The sequence below is a fragment of the Scyliorhinus torazame genome, chromosome 21 (assembly GCF_047496885.1).
Source record: "Scyliorhinus torazame isolate Kashiwa2021f chromosome 21, sScyTor2.1, whole genome shotgun sequence".
Classification (NCBI taxonomy): Eukaryota; Metazoa; Chordata; class Chondrichthyes; order Carcharhiniformes; family Scyliorhinidae; genus Scyliorhinus; species Scyliorhinus torazame.
The window spans coordinates 119,784,323-119,802,118 of NC_092727.1; the positions used below are offsets into that span (position 1 = coordinate 119,784,323).

At 45.8% G+C, this 17,796-nt stretch overlaps 1 protein-coding gene and 1 non-coding gene across 2 annotated transcripts in view; both read left to right on the plus strand.

Moving 5' to 3' along the window:
• The window catches only part of med24 (mediator complex subunit 24), an 87,478-nt gene that overhangs the window by 27,918 nt on the left and 41,764 nt on the right, over positions 1–17,796 (plus strand). The window contains exons 11-15 of the mRNA XM_072487402.1: positions 1,532–1,614; positions 11,517–11,603; positions 14,074–14,185; positions 15,835–15,977; positions 17,094–17,131. Coding sequence (XP_072343503.1) covers positions 1,532–1,614; positions 11,517–11,603; positions 14,074–14,185; positions 15,835–15,977; positions 17,094–17,131 — 463 coding nt within the window. The remainder of the gene's footprint in view (positions 1–1,531; positions 1,615–11,516; positions 11,604–14,073; positions 14,186–15,834; positions 15,978–17,093; positions 17,132–17,796) is intronic.
• Positions 17,571–17,680, plus strand: LOC140398777 (small nucleolar RNA SNORD124). The gene has a single exon (XR_011937558.1). It is a non-coding gene; the product is annotated as a small nucleolar RNA SNORD124 (small nucleolar RNA).

Here is a 17,796-nt window from a genome sequence, read left to right on the forward strand (position 1 = left end):
ATATCAAATATATATAAAGCTTGCATTTAATTCCTAATTAGGTAAACCACACCCAACAATCTGTTGGGAATTAGTTTGTTTCTCTGAGGTGATCATTTTGTGTCACCGGGCTGTAAATAAATTGCATATTTTCTATCTATTGTAATTATTTTGATAACCACTGACTCACCCGAGCCTGGTATATGACTAAGAAGCCTGACAATATCTTTAGAACAGTACAGCACAGAACAGGCCTTTCGGCCCTCGAAGTTGTGCCGAGCCTTGTCCGAAACCAAGATCAAGCTATCCCACTCCCTGTCATTCTGGTTTAGCACAGAGCTAAATCGCTGGCTTTGAAAGCAGACCAAGGCAGGCCAGCAGCACAATTCAATTCCCGTACCAGCCTCCCCGAACAGGTTCTCCTGATTAACCTTTTAGTCCTTCTCTGCTGTTCTTTATATTCTGATCAATCATCTGACCTGCCACTCACCTTTGTGCAGTTGTGTTTTTGATGCTTTCCTTAACTTCTTTAGTTAACCAGGGATGGTGGCCCCTCCCTTTTGACTTCTTTACAGCAGGAATATACTTATCTCAGTTTTCTGAAATGTCTGCCACTGCACAATTGATTTATCCCCTCGTCTCGTACCCCAATTGACTTCACCTAACTCAGGTTGTCTTTCTTTAAAATACTAGTCTTAGACCCACTCTTCTCCCTTCAAACTGGATGCAAGAAACCAATTTGAGGGGGGGGGGAACACAACAATTGGCTCCTACTTCATCCATATGTTAGGATAAGTGCTTGAGTCCCTATTGCGAATGGCACATTTTAAAAACATTTTTTTTTTTAAATTAAGCACACAATACAAATAAAACAGAAATAGGCTATCGCAAAATAAGTTTAACGACTACTTGAATATATCCAGAGACTTTGCAGAGTGAAACAAATAGAACAAAAAGGAGGCAGAAACGTATTCTTCCTGCTTTGCGGATTGGGGAAGAGAGAGAGGAAGTGAAAAAAAGAAGGAAAAAATCTGAAAGGGTAATTAACATAGTCCAGCCCACAATTCTAATAAATGATCCTCAAATTCTGAAACATAGAGGAACTTTATGTTGTGACGAATCCCAAAATCTCTACACTTGCCCAACCGCAGAATTTGCTGCCCAACTAACGTTGTTCCTGTTTGAAAAAGAAGTGATGGTGCTGGAATTTGAATGGCTGTTTTTCCCCTGGCTTCATATAGTGCTCATGGAACTTAACTGAATTAATTTCATGTGCCCCAACACTTTCTCCTTCATTAATGATAGTGTCGAACATTGCAGGTACCTTGCTGGCAGATCAGAGGCATTGTTAAATTGGTGCTTATTTAATTTAGATTGCAGGAGAGGGCTCACCTGTGGCTGGTTCTATGCATTCAGTAAAGTCGGTTCTCTTGACCAGCTGGGAAAATTAAAGACCCCCCCCCCCCCCCCACCCCACCCCCAAATGTAATCTGACCTAAATAAGAGTATAAAACTTGGTGCCTGACGATTTTTGTGCTTACTTTGGGTACAGGACTTTACTGACGATGTAAACACTGCCTTTGAGTTTTTGCTCAAACTTACTCCACTTCTGGACAAAGCAGACCAGCGATGCAAGTAAGTGATGCATCGATTTTTCAGACACACCCGGGACTTTGGGCGCCTCCATGTTCCATGGTGGTGCTACTCTCTTTGGCCCTTTATTGGGTAATGGGTGTGTTCATACGTTGGGTGGTGGTTTTGACTATTTTTTTCCCAAATATTTCTCTTTGAAGTTGAACTCTCAACTATTGAAAGATGCTCCACCCTAAAACAGGTTAATACATTAATTAATGTCATGACCTGAATTTGCTCACAGCACTGCCAATACTTTTGTTACATTAGATCAACGGGTAGAGTGCAGTTTCCAGTTACGGGTGGATTGTGCAAAAGAAGGGCTAATTTTCACTGCTGAAGTTGATCTCATGCGCTGAGGGTGGGGTGGGTGGATGACGATGCGTTACATGAGAAGTTATTTTTTTATTTGTTCACGAGATACAAAGAGTAAACAAAAGTACATACAGGAACAATCCCTTCAGCCCTCCATGCTACCCGTCTAACCTAAAATCTTTTACACTTCTGGGGTCCGTATCCCTCTATTCCCATCCTATTCATGTATTTGTCAAGACACCCTTAAACGTACCTGCTTCCACTACCCTTTGTATAAAAAAACTTCCTTCACTCATCTCTAAACTTTGCGCCTCGCACCTTAAACCTATGTCTCCGAGTAATCGACTCTTCCACCCTGAGTAAAATCTTCTGACAATCCACTCTGTCCATGGCCATCAGATCTTTGTTGACTTCTATCAGGTTGCCCCTTCACCAGCATTGTTTCAGTGAGAACAAACTGAGCTTATCCAACCTCTCCTCATAGCTAATGCCATTCATACCAGGCAACATCCTGGTAAACCTCTTTACCCTCTCCAATAGTGTGGCTACCAGAATTGAACATTATATTCCAAGTGTGGCCTAACTGAGGATATGGATGGCTGGACCTGCATTTATTGCCTATCCCATTTAAGAGGTCATTTAAGAGTCAGCCATATTACTGTGGATCTAGAGTCGCATATAGGCCAGACCAGGTAAGGAGGACAGACTTCCTGTCCCTAAAGGACGTTAGTTGAACCAGATGGGTTTTTACAACAATCAGCAATGGCAACAATCAGCAATGGCTTAGTGGTTATCATTAGACTTTTAATTCCAGATTTTTATTGAATTCAGATTTCACCACCTGCCATGATGAGATTCAAACCTGAGCATTACTGTGACCCCTCAGTGCAAATCCTGCCACCCCTCCCCACCCCACAGTGTACATGCATGGAGTTGATTAGGCCCACCGCCCCTCAGACCCCCCTCATCAGGGGTTCCATTTTCACAGCAGAAAACACTTAACTTCTTTTGATGTAATGAGCAATCATAGCAAGAGTGTTTATAAACATTGTGGTTAGCATCAAACCAGGGTACTTGAGATGCATTCAAGACTGAAGGGAAAGATAGATAAATAATGCACCAAGCACTTGTGTCTGGACCAATAAAACTGTCAATCACTGGCTAATGCAATGTATTGCTGTGTAAAATTGGATGGAAGATTTGCATTTCAAGAGTTGGCAAGGGCTGTGAAGCCATTTGAAATGTACTTGGCTTTTGAGGAAGCCTCTGACACGTGTAACAGCTGCTGCTTCAAACTCTTGTCTGAGGTGGCAGATGTTAGGGAAGGGCAAGTTAAAATGCAGTGAGTTTTCACTCTATTGCCTGGACTGCTCTTCAGCTTTTTGATTTGATTTGATTTGATTTATTGTCACATGTACCGAAATACTGTTAAAAATATTTTTCTGCGGCCGAGGGAACGTACACAGTACATACATAGCAGACAAAAGAATAATCAACAGAGAACATTGACAGATGGTACATTGACAAACAGTGATTGGTTACAGTGCGGAACAAGGGGCCAAACAAATCAAATACATGAGCAAGAGCAGCATAGGGCATCGTGAATAGTGTTCTTACAGGGAACAGATCAGTCCGAGGGGGAGTCGTTGAGGAGTCTTGTAGCTGTGGGGAAGAAGCTGTTCCTATGTCTGGATGTGCGAGTCTTCAGACTTTTTTTTTTTTAATAATTTTTATTAAAGGTTTTCATAAAATATCAATAACAAAATGAGAAAGAAAAAAGAACCCAACAGGGTTAAGTACAAAACACAATCTAAAAAAGCAACCCCCTAAACACCCCCCCCCCCCCCGTGCCTAAATAATAAATTAACATTAACACCCCGACTTAAGACAACAGGTGTATACACCCCCTCAGACCCTTCCAGTGTAAATAACATAAACAAAAATAAAGTAACCCCCCCCCCCCCGAGCTGCTGCTGCCATTGACCAATGTCTATCATTCTGCCAGGAAGTCTAAGAACGGTTGCCACCGCCTAAAGAACCCTTGTACCGACCCTCTCAGGGCGAATTTCACCCTCTCCAATTTAATGAACCCTGCCATATCGCTGATTTAGGATTCCACGCTTGGGGGCCTCGTATCTTTCCAGTGAAGGAGAATCCTTCGCCGGGCTACCAGGAACGCAAAGGCCAGAATTCCAGCCTCTTTCGCCTCCTGCACTCCCGGCTCCTCTGCCACCCCAAACATTGCGAGTCCCCAGCCCGGTTTGACTCTGGATCCTACCACCCTCGACACCGTCCTCGCTACGCCCTTCCAAAATTCCTCCAGCGCTGGGCATGCCCAGAACATGTGGGTGATTTGCTGGGCTCCCTGAGCACCTAACACACCTGTCCTCACCCCCAAAGAACCTGCTCATCCTTGTCCCGGTCATGTGTGCCCTGTGCAGCACTGTATGAGGCTGAGCCTCGTGCACGAAGAGGAAGAGTTCACCCTCCCTAGGGCATCTGCCCACGTCCCCTCTTCGATCTCCTCTCCCAACTCCTCCTCCCACTTACCTTTCAACTCCACCACCGAGGCCTCCTCCTCCTCCTGCATCACCTGGTAAGTTTCCGAGATCTTCTCCACTCCCACCCACCCCCCCGAGAGCACCCTGTCCTGCACTGTGTGTGGCAGTAGCCGTGGGAATTCCACCACCTGCCGTCTGGCAAACGCCCTTACCTGTAAGTACCTGAAGGTGTTCCCCGGGGGGAGCCCATACTTCTCCTCCAGCTCATCCAAGCTCGCGAACTTCCCGTCCACAAACAGGTCCCCCCACTTTCGTATCCCTGCCCTGTGCCACCCCGAAAACTCTCCACCTGTTCTTCCTGGGGCGAACCGGTGGTTCCCCCCGTAATGGGGTCCACGCCGAGGCCCTAACTTCCCCCCTATGCCGCCTCCACTGCCCCCAAATTTTGAGGGCCGCCACCACCACCGGGCTCGTGGTATACCTCCTTGGAGGGAGCGGCAGCAGCGCCGTTGCCAGTGCCCCCAGACTCGTACCCACACAGGACGCCGTCTCCAGCCTCTTCCATGCAGCCCCCCTCCCCCTCCATCACCCACTTGCACACCATTGTCGCATTGGCGGCCCAGTAGTACCCACAGAGGTTGGGCAGCGCCAGCCCCCCCTATCTCTACTCCGCTCCAGGAACACCCTTCTCACCCTCGGAGTCCCTCGCGCCCACACAAACCCCATTATACTCCTGTTAACCCGCCTGAAAAAAGCCTTCGGGATAAACACGGGGAGGCACTGGAACAGGAACAAAAACCTTGGGAGCACCGTCATTTTGATTGACTGCACCCTACCCGCCAGGGACAGCGGCAATCCGTCCCACCTCTTGAACTCCTCCTCCATTTGCTCCACCAGCCTTGTAATGTTAAGCTTATGCAGGGCCCCCCAGCTCCTGGCCACCTAGACCCCCAAATATCTGAAGCTCCTCTCCGCCCTTTTTAGTGGGAGCTCGCCAATCCCCCTTTCCTGGTCCCCTAGATGGAACTACGAACAGCTCACTCTTCCCCATATTGAGCTTGTACCCCGAAAATTCCCCGAATTCCCTAAGGATCCTCATTACCTCTGGCATTCCTCCCACCGGGTCCGCCACATACAGCAGCAGGTCGTCCGCATAAAGCGACACCCTATGCTCCTCCCCACCCCGCACCAACCCCCTCCAGTTCCTCGACTCTCTCAGTGCCATAGCCAGGGGTTCAATCGCCAGTGCGAAGAGCAGGGGGGACAGGGGACACCCCTGTCTCGTCCCTCGGTGCAACTGAAAGTACTCGTACCTTCTCCTATTTGTGGCCACACTCACCATCGTGACCTCATACAACAGCCTAACCCACCTGACAAACCCCTCCCCAAACCCGAACCTCTTCAGCACCTCCCACAGGTACCCCCACTCTACCCTATCGAAGGCTTTCTCAGCGTCCATCGCCACCACTATCTCCGCCTCCCCCTCCCTCGCCGGCATCATGATAACGTTCAAAAGCCTCCGCACATTCGCGTTCAACTGTCTCCCCTTCACAAACCCCGTCTGGTCTTCATGAATGATCTGCGGCACACAATCCTCAATCCTCATGGCTAAGACCTTCGCCAGCACCTTGGCATCTACATTTAGCAAGGAAATCGATCTGTAAGACCCACATTCCAGGGGATCCTTGTCCCGCTTCAGGATCAAGGAGATCAGTGCCCGGGACATCGTTGGGGGTAAAGCCCCCCCCTCCTTTGCCTCATTGAAGGTCCTAACTAACAGCGGGCCCAACAGGTCCATATATTTTTTATAGAACTCGACCGGGAAACCGTCTGGCCCCGGTGCCTTCCCCGCCTGCATGCTTCCTATCCCTTTGATCAGCTCCTGAGTCTTCAGACTTCTGTACCTTCTGCCTGATGGAAGGGTCTGGAAGAAGGCAATGCCTGGGTGGGAGGGGTCTCTCATAATGCTGCCTGCCTTCCTGAGGCAGCGGGAGGTGTATGCAGAATCAATGGTGGGGAATGCAAGCTTGTGAGATGCGTTGGGCTGAGTTCACCACACTCTGCAGTTTCTTGCGATCTTGGGCCGAGCAGTTGCCATACCAGGCTGTGATACAGCCGGATAGGATGCTATCTATCACACATCTGTAGAAGTTTGTGAGCACAGTAAGAAGTCTCACAACACTAGGTTAAAGTCCAATAGGTTTGTTTCAAACACTAGCTTTCGGAGCACTACTCCTTCCTCAGGTGAAGGAGCAGTGCTCCGAAAGCTAGTATTTGAAACAAACCTGTTGGACTTTAACCTGGTGTTGTAAGACTTCTTACTGTGCTCACCCCAGTCCAACGCCGGCATCTCCACATCGAAGTTTGTGAGAGTCGATGCAAACATGCCAAATTTCTTTAGCTTCCTTAGGAAGTAGAGACGTTGTTGGGCTTTCTTGGCTGTTGCATCAACGTGAGTGGACCAGGACAGACTGTTGGTAAGGGTGACCCCCAAGAACTTAAAGCTATCAAACATCTCCACTTCGGAGCCATTGATGCAGACGGGAGTGTGTGTCGTGCTACGCTCCCTGAAGTCGATGATCAGTTCCTTGGTCTTTCCAACATTTAGAGAGAGGTTGTTTTCAGTACACCATTTATGTCCCTCCTGTATCCGATTTGTCGTTGTTTGAAATACTGCCCATCACAGTCCGCAAACTTATAACAAAGACAAAGAACAAAGAAAAGTACAGCGCAGGAACAGGCCCTTCGGCCCTCCAAGCCTGTGCCGACCAGGCTGCCCGTCTAAACTAAAATATTCTCCACTTCCGGGGTCCATATCCCTCTATTCCCATCCTATTCATGTATTAGTCGAGATGCCCCTTAAACGTCACTAACGTCCCTGCTTCCACCACCTCCTCCGGCAGCGGGTTCCAGGCACCCACTACCCTCTGTGTAAAAAACACTTGCCTCGTACATCTCCTCTAAACCTTGCCCCTCGCACCATAAACCTATGCCCTCTAGTAATTGACCCCTCTAGATTGAGTTGGAGTTAAATCTTGCCTCATGGTCGTGTGTATAGGGAGCACAGTAAAGGACTGAGCGCACATCCTTGCGGAACTCCGGTGTTAGGCAGGGGCCTCTGTTGGGGGTTTCTGATGTGGGTACTGGGGGTGAGGGGAGGGGGCGATGGTGTTGGGCCACCCTCATACTTGAATGCTGTGGGGGGTGGGGGGTGATGCTCCTTCTGGATGGGGGGGGGATCCATGCAGGATATTAGTGTTGGAGACGGAGCCTGCCATCGGTTACCAATCAAAGTGGCAGTCCGACACCGCGATTCTGATAGAATCCTGCGAGCTCTCTCCCATGCATAAATTAGCATGGTAAAGGGGAAAGACTTGCATACCAGACCCTGCTCACACAGCCAGCGAAGACCAGTAGCGATTCCCCGCTAGCAAGAGCACTTAGGCTCCCAAACAGAGAATCCCAATCATGATCTCCCTTTGACAAAGCCATGCTGACTATCCTTGATTAATCCTTGACTCGCCAAGTGGAGATTTCTGTCTCCCAGGATTCTTTTCCAATAGTTTCCCCACCACTGAAGTTAGACTCACTGGCCTGTAAATTTCCTGATTTATCCCTACCACCCTTCTTGAATAATGGTACCACATTAGCTGTCCTCCAATCCTCTGGCACCTTTCCTGTGGCCAGAGACGATTTTAAGATTATTGTCAGACCTTCTGAAATCTCCTCTCTTCCTTTCCTCAGCATCCTTTGATACACATCATCTGAGCCTGGGGATTTCCACTTTTAAGCCTGCTAAAACCGTTAATACCTCCCCCTCCTCAATGTTAATCTGTTCCAAGTACATCACAGTGCCCGTCCCTGATTTCTATACCTACATCGTCTATTTCCAAACTGAGCACAGATGCAAAGTACTCATTTAAAACCTCACCTATGTCTGCTGGTTCCACACACAGGTTGCCACATTGGTACTTATAGGGGCTGGTTTAGCACAGGGCTAAATAACTGGCTTTGAAAGCAGACCAAGGCAGGCCAGCAGCACGGTTCAATTCCCGTACCAGCCTGCCCGAACAGGTGCCGGAATGTGGCGACTAGGTGCTTTTCACAGTAACTTCATTTTGAAGCCTACTTGTGACAATAAGCGATTTTCATTATCTAATGGGCCTTTACTCTTTCCCTGGTCATCCTCTTGCCCTTAATATACTTGATAAACGCCTTTGTATATTCTTTTATTTTACCTGCCAGTGTTTTTTCATGTCCCCTCTTTCTGTGATAGCAATAATATCACATTCCCATGTCATAATCAACACCCTCAACTCATCTGCTTTACATTCAAGACTTCTTGCATTAAAATAAATGCCACCCAGCCTTGCCATACTACTCCTTTGTGCCTTAACTTGTCTATAATCACTCTGCCTTCCAGACTGACTTGGTTTTTCTTCTATATTTGGTTGTGCATCACCCCCTTCTCTACCTCCACTCCATATCCCATCCCCCTGCCAAATTAATTTTAACTCGCCCCAGCAGCACTAGCGAAGCTCCTCCCAGGGATGTTAGTGCCGTTCCAGTTCAGGTGCAACCCGTCCAACTTGTACAGGTCCCACCTTCCCCAGAAACTGATCCAGGAATCATAGCCCTCCCTCCTACACCATCTGTTCAGCCACACATTGATCTGCTCTATCCTGCTATTCCTATACTCACTGGCACTGGGAGTAATCCAGAGATTCCAACATTTGAGGTCCTGCTTTTCAATATGCTACCTAGCTCCCTAAATTCTGTTGCAGGACCTCATCCCTCTTTCAACCTATGTCGTTGGCACGAATGTGAACCACAACTTCTGACTGTTCACCCTATCCCTCCAGAATTCCCTGCAGCCATTCAGTGACATCCCTGACCCTGGCACTAGAGAGCCTACGCGCCATCCTGGAGTCATGTCTGCGGCCATAAAAACACCTGTCTGCACCCCTCACTATCGAGTCACCTACCACTATTGTTCTTCCACTCTTTCTCCTCCCCCCTTGTGCAGCTGAGCCACCTACAGGGCCGTGAACTTGGCTCTGGCTTCACTCTCCAGAGAAACCATCATTCATACCATTTTCCAACACAGAAAAGATGCACTCTGGGGCTTTTCTAAGTACTTGCCTGTCCCCCTTCTTCTGACTGGTGGTCGCCCATTCCCTCTGTGACTCCACGAGTCAAGTTGACCAAACCAGTGGCACTTCCTGCACATGTCACCATCCAGACTGCAAGGAGCATCTACGAATTCCCCCATGCAGCAGCTGGTGTAACATACAGGACCGAGCTCCCTTGCCATAACTTTAGTTAAAAGACCCTTATCTTTAGTTTATGCCAAGCAGAAATTTATTGAAGTTTTTTTATTTTAAAGCTGGACCTCTTACCCGACCTTAATGTAGCTTTAAATTGGAGAAAACAACTTATCATCCACCTACCCGCTCCCTCCCTTGTGCTGCCGTCACTTTTCAGAAATTGACGTCAACTCTTCCAGTGCTGTCGAGTGTTGGGCGTGCTCTGCTCCGCCCCGCTGCTCCCTCACAGGTCAGTCCCTGTAGCTGTAACTTAACTCTTATTATCCATATTCCTGTCATTTATATATCAATTAGATGTGCTATGGTCCTGCCCCCTCTTCTCAGAATTCCCACTCTCCAAATTCCCAATTAAGCCACTCCGTTTCAGAACCGCTCTGCTTGGACCCCTTTGCCTTTACACTATTCCCAAGTTCCCAGTGATGACTCAAATGCCCAATATCTGATGATTAGCACCTATTCAAAAACAAACGCTTACAACTGATTGAGACAGTTTGAACAAATTATCTAAGCAATTGCAACCGCTTAGCCACTTGGCCTTGTTGACAACTCCGGTCATCTGTTGGAATAGCTGCCGTAACTATTATGCGTCCGAGCTGAGTTTATACTTGTTACTGATTTATTTGATTTCCAGTACTTATTGCCATCTAGTGGTGAAAGTGCCATATGCACAAAGCTGTGAATTGTATCCTAAATTTTGGGATGGCAATCATATTGCAAAGAAATATGAAAATTTCTGATTTGCAGATACTTAATTGACAGGTAGGGCTAAAGGTGCTTCACCAAGCCAGAGGCCAGTGCTGTTTTAGCGAGTTCAGGACGAATTACATTTAGAAAGTGAACTCGCAAACCACTCCAAGGGTTTGTTCATCTTCCCCTAAACTACACAGTTGCATGTTACTGTGCATGTGAGGTGGGAATTTGGAAAATGCAGTGTTCAAAGGTGCAGGGAATATATGATTAAATAAACAAAACAATCATTTTAAAGTTTTATAAAATCCAAAACCTAGCAGGGTTTTTTTTTTTCAGATATTCTAGATTCTTAAGGGCATAAGTTGAGGTCGTACAGTGTAATAAAGATTGCAACAAGCTCCAAAAACCGGAAACATGAGCTGATAATTAGAAGTGCCACAGCAATTCAAGGCTGAGTTGGGGAGTCAATTGAGAGACTTTATTTGGATTTGGGATAGATGCAGTAATTCTGTAATTTTTATCGTACTCGGGCTGTATCATTATTTAACAAAAGAGAAAATGCTGGAAAATCTCAGCAGGTCTGGCAGCATCTGTAGGGAGAGAAAAGAGCTAACGTTTCGAGTCCGATGACTCTTTGTCAAAGCTTTGTGAACTGTCGGCATTGAAACCGTGTCCAGCCACTCCATAATTCAGTACTTATGATTACAAAGGTCTGTATTGCTGACAGTTTATATGATTAAAAAACAAAGCAGTGTCATTCAGCAATGACATACTGTACTGGAATCGTCAACAAACAGTAGCAATAGTAGACGGCAGGAAAGCCCCATTGTCTCTTAAACTGGGCGGCATTTGCACACTCGGTTTTCAGGCATCAGATGTGACAGCAAGTGAATAGTCTGAAAAGAGAATATTTCATGATGCAATTAAAAGCCTGGGGGCAGGTTTTATATATATTTTTTTCTATAGGGATTGGAGGGAGAGAAGGGGAAGACAGTGAGAAATGCAGTGGCATATATGTTGAGCTTTAAACGATCTGCTTTGAATTAATGTATCATCCTCCTTCCCATCATAGCTGTGACTGCGTCAGCCTCCTACTTCAGGAATGTGGGAAACTGGGGCTGCTTTCAGATGGTAACATGGAAAACCTGGTCAACAAAAGGTAAGGCAGATAGTTGTGCATTTTGTAGCCAGGTAAAGACCGTACTTTTGTCCTCTTATGTTTCACTGCACAGCATATATTGCTTGAGGAGTTCTGTGCCTGAAAAACACAGCTTAATTTACCAGTGAAAAGCACTTTATCTTTTACAGTTTAAAAAAAAATTCTGGTATGATATAATCGTAGAATCATAGAATTTACAGTGCAGAAGGAGGCCATTTGGCCCATCGAGTCCGCAGCGGCCCTTGGAAAGAGCACCCTACACAAGCCCACACCTCCACCCTATCCTCATAACCCAGTAACCCCACCCAACACTAAGGGCAATTTTGGACACTAAGGGCAATTTATCATGGCCAATCCACCTAACCTGCACATCTTTGGACTGTGGGAGGAAACCGGAGCACCCGGAGGAAACCCACGCAGACACGGGGAGAACGTACAAACTCCATGCAGACAGCGAACCAAGCCAGGAATCGAACCTGGGGCCCTGGAGCTGTGAGACAATTGTGCTAACCACTGCTACCGTGCTGCCCTTCAAAAAGGATAAAGTAAAAATAAAACAGAAAATGCTGGAAATACTCAGCAGGTCTGGTGGCACCTGTGAAGAGAGTAACTGCTGATGAAAGTCATCAACCTGAAGCAATAACTTTATTTTTCCCGCTTCCCAGATGCTGCCAGACCTGCTGAATATTTCCAGCATCTTCTGGTATTTCTGACTTCCAGCATCGGCAGTATTTTAGTTTTGTCTGAAAATAGTAGTAGATTGTGATTTTGTTGAATAATTTACTTCACGTAGTTCTGGAAACCTGAATGAAAATTGGGGAAAGGATAGCATTGATTTTCCGACCTATCTCCAGTGGGTAACCAGAAGAAAATTATGATCCCAAGATTCATTAAATGGCTACCTTGCAGGTAGATTGTGATCTGGAATTTGGAAGATGAGATATAATGTACAGTGTGAAAGAAAATCTAACCTGGGTAAGGTAGGAGAATGATCAATGACACTAGTCACCTAGTGATTTAGGCTGATGCTCAGAATGTTTCAAAGATTTATTTTTTTTTCCAATTAAGGGGCAATTTAGCGTGGCCAATCCACCTACCCTGCACATCTTTGGGTTGTGGGAGCGAAACCCACACAAACACGGGGAGAATGTGCAAACTCCACACGGACAGTGACCCGGGGCCAGGATCGAACCTGGGACGTCGGCGCCGCGAGGCAGCAGTGCTAACCACTGCGCCGCCGTGCTGCCAGAGCTGTTTCAAAGATGCAATCTTACTTTGCCACTGGGTGTTGCGACATTTGAGGCTCCACTTAAGATCAGTCGACAAGATTAAATTGCTCAGGACTATTAAAGTGTCCCAGTTCAGTATTTTGAATGTGCGTTCATAACGAAGAAACAAAAACTTTTTCCCATCATCAAAATTGGATTGATGTTTCATTGTACGCAGTAACCCTTGAAGGCTTAAGACCAAGCCATTCTTCTATTTCGGAATTTAAGAAGAAGTAAATTTTGAGTATCCAATTTTTTTTTTCCAATTAGCGTGGCCAATCCACCTACCCTGCACATCGTTTTGGGTTGTGGGGGTGAGTCCCACGCAGACACGAGGAGAATGCAAACTCCACACGGACAGTGACCCGGGGCCGAGATCGAACCCGGTTCCTCAGCGCCGTGAGGCAGCAGTGCTAACCACTGTGCCACCATGCCGCTCTGGAATTTTCTAGAATATAGAATGTTCACTGGAATGCCCAACCACAAGTGTCTGAACCGGAAAATAACATTGATAGAAATATATCCCTGGGACATACGTAATGATGAAACATTGGGCAGCACGGTAGCTCAAGTGGATAGCACTGTGGCTTCACAGCGCCAGGGTCCCAGGTTCGATTCCCTGCTGGGTCACTGTCTATGCAGAGTCTGCACGTTCTCCCCGTGTCTGCGTGGGTTTCCTCCGGGTGCTCCGGTTTCCTCTCACAGTCCAAAGGCGTGCAGGTTAGGTGGATTGGCCATGATAAATTGCCCTTAGTGACCAAAAAGGTTAGGAGGAATTATTGGGTTACGTAGGGATAGGGTGGAAGTAAGGGTTTAAGTGGGTCGGTGCAGACTCGATGGGCCGAATGGTCTCCTTCTGCACTGTATGTTCTATGTTCTATTATAAAACAATAATAAAAATTGTTTCACTTATCAACATACTGTATCTTTCATGTTTCCTTTCTCAAAGTACTGTACTAAAATGGTACCAATGATTTTGAGGGTCAGCTCAAAAAGATTTTGGATAACTGGTGTTTCTGAACGATCGGTTTCCTGACTGGAGAGGTGACAGCGCATTTGTTAATTTGTCATGTATTTGCTGCACTCCAAGGTTATGTCAACAGATGGTGACCGAGGTTGCACGCATGGGAGTTAAGTTATACAGACATGTTACTCTGTCATCCAAAACTGTTTCTTAAGGCCTCTTTTTCTTCTTGTTGCAGAACAGCAGACAGGGAGTTGGCTCCACAATTAAAATCTGCTGAAAATGCCAGTATCCAGCCCAATCCAGGCCTTATTCTCCGTGCAGAACCCACGGTCACCAATATTTTAAAGGTGGATTTTTCTGTGCTTTGTTTTCATAGACCATTTTAATACTGAACAGAGTTTTGGCAACCTTTATTCGTTTGTGGCACTTCCCTCAAAGGTCATGGGTTCAAGAAATTCTCCAGAAATGTGAGCGCATAATCATTTTTTTTTTTAAACGCATTTTATTCAAACTTGTATCAAAGTAGGTTACAGCAAATAAACACCCTGGGAAAAATTCTTCCCAACAATCAACTATACAGTTTGTACAGATTTTTCTCCTTTTTCACACGTCCCCTCCCCAACACCCACCCCCCTGCGACGAACAGCTCCTCAAACACGGTCACAAAAATCCCCCACCTTTTCTCAAACTGCCCTGCTGAGCCCCTTAACTCATACTTTATCTTCTCTAACCGCAGGAAGTCATACAGGTCACCCAACCATGCTGCTACCCCCGGTGGCGATGCCGACCTCCACTCCAGCAAAATTAGTCGCCGTGCAATCAGAGAGGTGAAGGCCAAGACATCGGCCTTCCTCCTCTCCATGAGCTCCGGCTTCTCTGAAACCCCAAATATCGCCACCAAAGGGTCCGGGTCCACTCCCTCCTCCACTATCCTACCTAAGACTGCAAACACTCCCGCCCAGAATCGTCCCAATTTTTCACAACCCCAAAACATGTGCGGATGATTCGCTGGTCCCCGCCCACACCTCTCACACTCATCTGCTACCCCCTGAAAGAACCCACTCATTCTCGCCCAAGTCATATGCACCCTGTGCACCACCTTGAACTGTATCAGGCTCATCCTTGCACAAGAGGAGGTCCCATTTACCCTTCGCAGTGCCTCACTCCATACTCTCCATTCCCAACTCCGCTTCCCATTTCTCCTTGATCTTCACCACCCGCTCTCCTCCCTGCTCCCCCAGCCACTTATATATATCCCCAATTCTTCCCTCCCCTTTCACATCCGGAAGCAGCAGTCGCTCCAGCAGGGTGTACCCTGGCAATCTAGGGAACCCCTAGCAGACCTTTGTGCAAAGTCCCTAACCTGTAGATACCTGAACTCACTACCCCTCGGCAACTCTACCCTCTCCCTTATCTCCTCCAAACTGGCGAACCCTTCCTCCAAATACAAATCCTTGACCAGCCCGGCTGTGAGCACATAATCATGGCTGATGCATCAGTGTAGTATTGAGAGGTTTGCACAGTCAGAAGTGTCGTTTTTCAGAGGAGACCTTACACTGAGATACTATTTACATTCTTGATGTGTTTCTTGCAATCTAAACTTATGAGTCTGTCTGATGAAGGTTCTGGGAAATCAAAACTTAACATCCCAGTCTAATTATTGTTGGGCATAGTCTCCTCGTGCATTGTTGATGCATGTTTATGGAATTTAAATGACCCAATATTGTGACTCAGACCTTGAGCCATTACTATTTTGTTTAATCGCCAAATTATACATATTCAGATACTACTTGATAATTACATATCAAGACATTGTATCCCATGTGTGTAAGCTCTCGTGTATATTAACATCACTAGTTTGTAACTTGGTGTACCTCACCTACACAAATCCTAAAGAGCTGCCAACATTGTAGACATTACTGGCTTGTGTCGAGCACCATTCATGCTGATACAACATGATACAATATTTTAAACCTCTGCCACTATACTCCATCAGACCATGGATGCAGACCATTCCAAATCTCCCGAAGGACTTCTGGGAGTACTGGGCCATATGCTTTCTGGGAAGAGCTTGGATTTGCTTCTGGCAGCTGCCGCTGCTACTGGGAAACTGAAATCCTTTGCTCGGAAATTTGTCAAGTAAGTGTAAGGTAACTTTGCAGTGAAAATATTGTAATTACGGCTGATAATTTCCCCTCTGATGTAATTCATCCACCAGATCCATTTAGTTTTAATTCGGAAAACAAGCTTCCTTGAATGGTTTAATTACTTAGATGAGTGCTGTTGTATTTGACCTGTCATAAGCAGAGATGGAGAACACATGGAATAAATAGCTGGAATGATTACTTTTAGATTAATAATAAACATCTGACACATTGATTTCACTTTTCCCTTGCTGATTGACATTTGCAGAATTTCTGTTTACATTATAATAACTGGGGTTCTGAGGGCTAATAGAGGCTAGCAAGCATACGGATCATAGATGGGTAGTACTTTTATGGGATGGACTACATACAGGCAGTAGAGCTTTGATGAGCTGAAGGTTACAGTACATGGAGAATGACCAGGAGTGTATAGTGTTAGGAAACCAAAGGTAGGTTGAAGGGATTTATATGTGTGGATACACATTAGAAATAAGGTATAGCTTTCGGTGGGATTAATTTAATGTTTCTTTACCTGGAAGGTAATTGGATTCATTCTGGACAAAGATGTTTGTATCTGTGGAGGTTTGTTTCAGTTCCACCGGGATTATATTGTGATAGAGAGAGCTAAAGTGTGAAAAATCAATAGGCCAGCAGAGGGTGTTGCTTAACAACTAGAACATAGAAAAAAAGTGAAAGTTACGGTCTTTTGAGCAAGGGTTTCATTCTGGGATCATCCCGTCCAGTTGTAACATCAACTTGGATCGTAACAATAGGAAGTGTCAAGTTTGGAGTTAGCAACAGTATAGTGAAAGCAGATGGACGAAGGCAGTAATTGGATTGGAACCTCATACGGACATTCCATCTAGTCTACTATTACAGATCATGCATTACATGTTGTAATATTCAAGCATGCATTACATTATAAAATAGTGCAACAGCCTGAGTGATTTGCTAGTATTTATTGCTACTCTCTGGAGTTTTCAAAGCTGGTTAGTCTGTGGGAACCATGAGACCGTCAGATTTCCGCTCGCGCTGATTATTCTGATTTGTAATTATCAGGGTCACAACTTTTAATGTCTAATTTATATTTCCTCCAATTCCATTTTTTCAGGTTAAACGAATTTGCCAAGCACATCAGTGGGGAGGGATGTAAGTATAATTATGCATCATTCTAACGATCTTTAAAGTAAATGCATTAAGTACCAAGAATAACTTAAATCAACTTTTAAAAAACTTATTTGCACCCCTTGTTTCCCAAAAACATTGGACTGCGCTGGGTTGCGATGTGACTCATTGAGTCTTGGTCTTTGCTCTGATATATTGCCTAGCTGCCTATTCTTGTGTCAGCCTTGACAGCAAATACTGGGGATGGTCATAACTGGACACCAAGGCGCCTGTCGCACCTTTGCACTTTCCAGCAGAGGTGATTAGATAACAATTCGAAGTTGGAACCATGGCCTTTCCAAGCCATGATCTACACTGCTGGAGATCAGTTAACAGCAAAGAGTGCATTTGGTCATTGAGAGTGCATATGGATCATTTTCATACAATATGAAAAACTGACCAGAGAGCTGTCAGAGTAGCTCCTGTAGTTAGAGGAAGGAATAATGTGTTACAAAAGTCCCAAGAAAAGGATTCTGATTACACTTTCTTTACAATGATTGAACTTTAACGATCACTGACCTTCCTTTAATCCTCAGAGATTAATGTGGTTGCACTCCTTGACAAAGGTTGGTAAAAAGACTGTACACTGGAACTGAGTATTTTTACTAGGTGTATACAGCCTTGGATGAAAAGGGTCGTTCTTAAATATG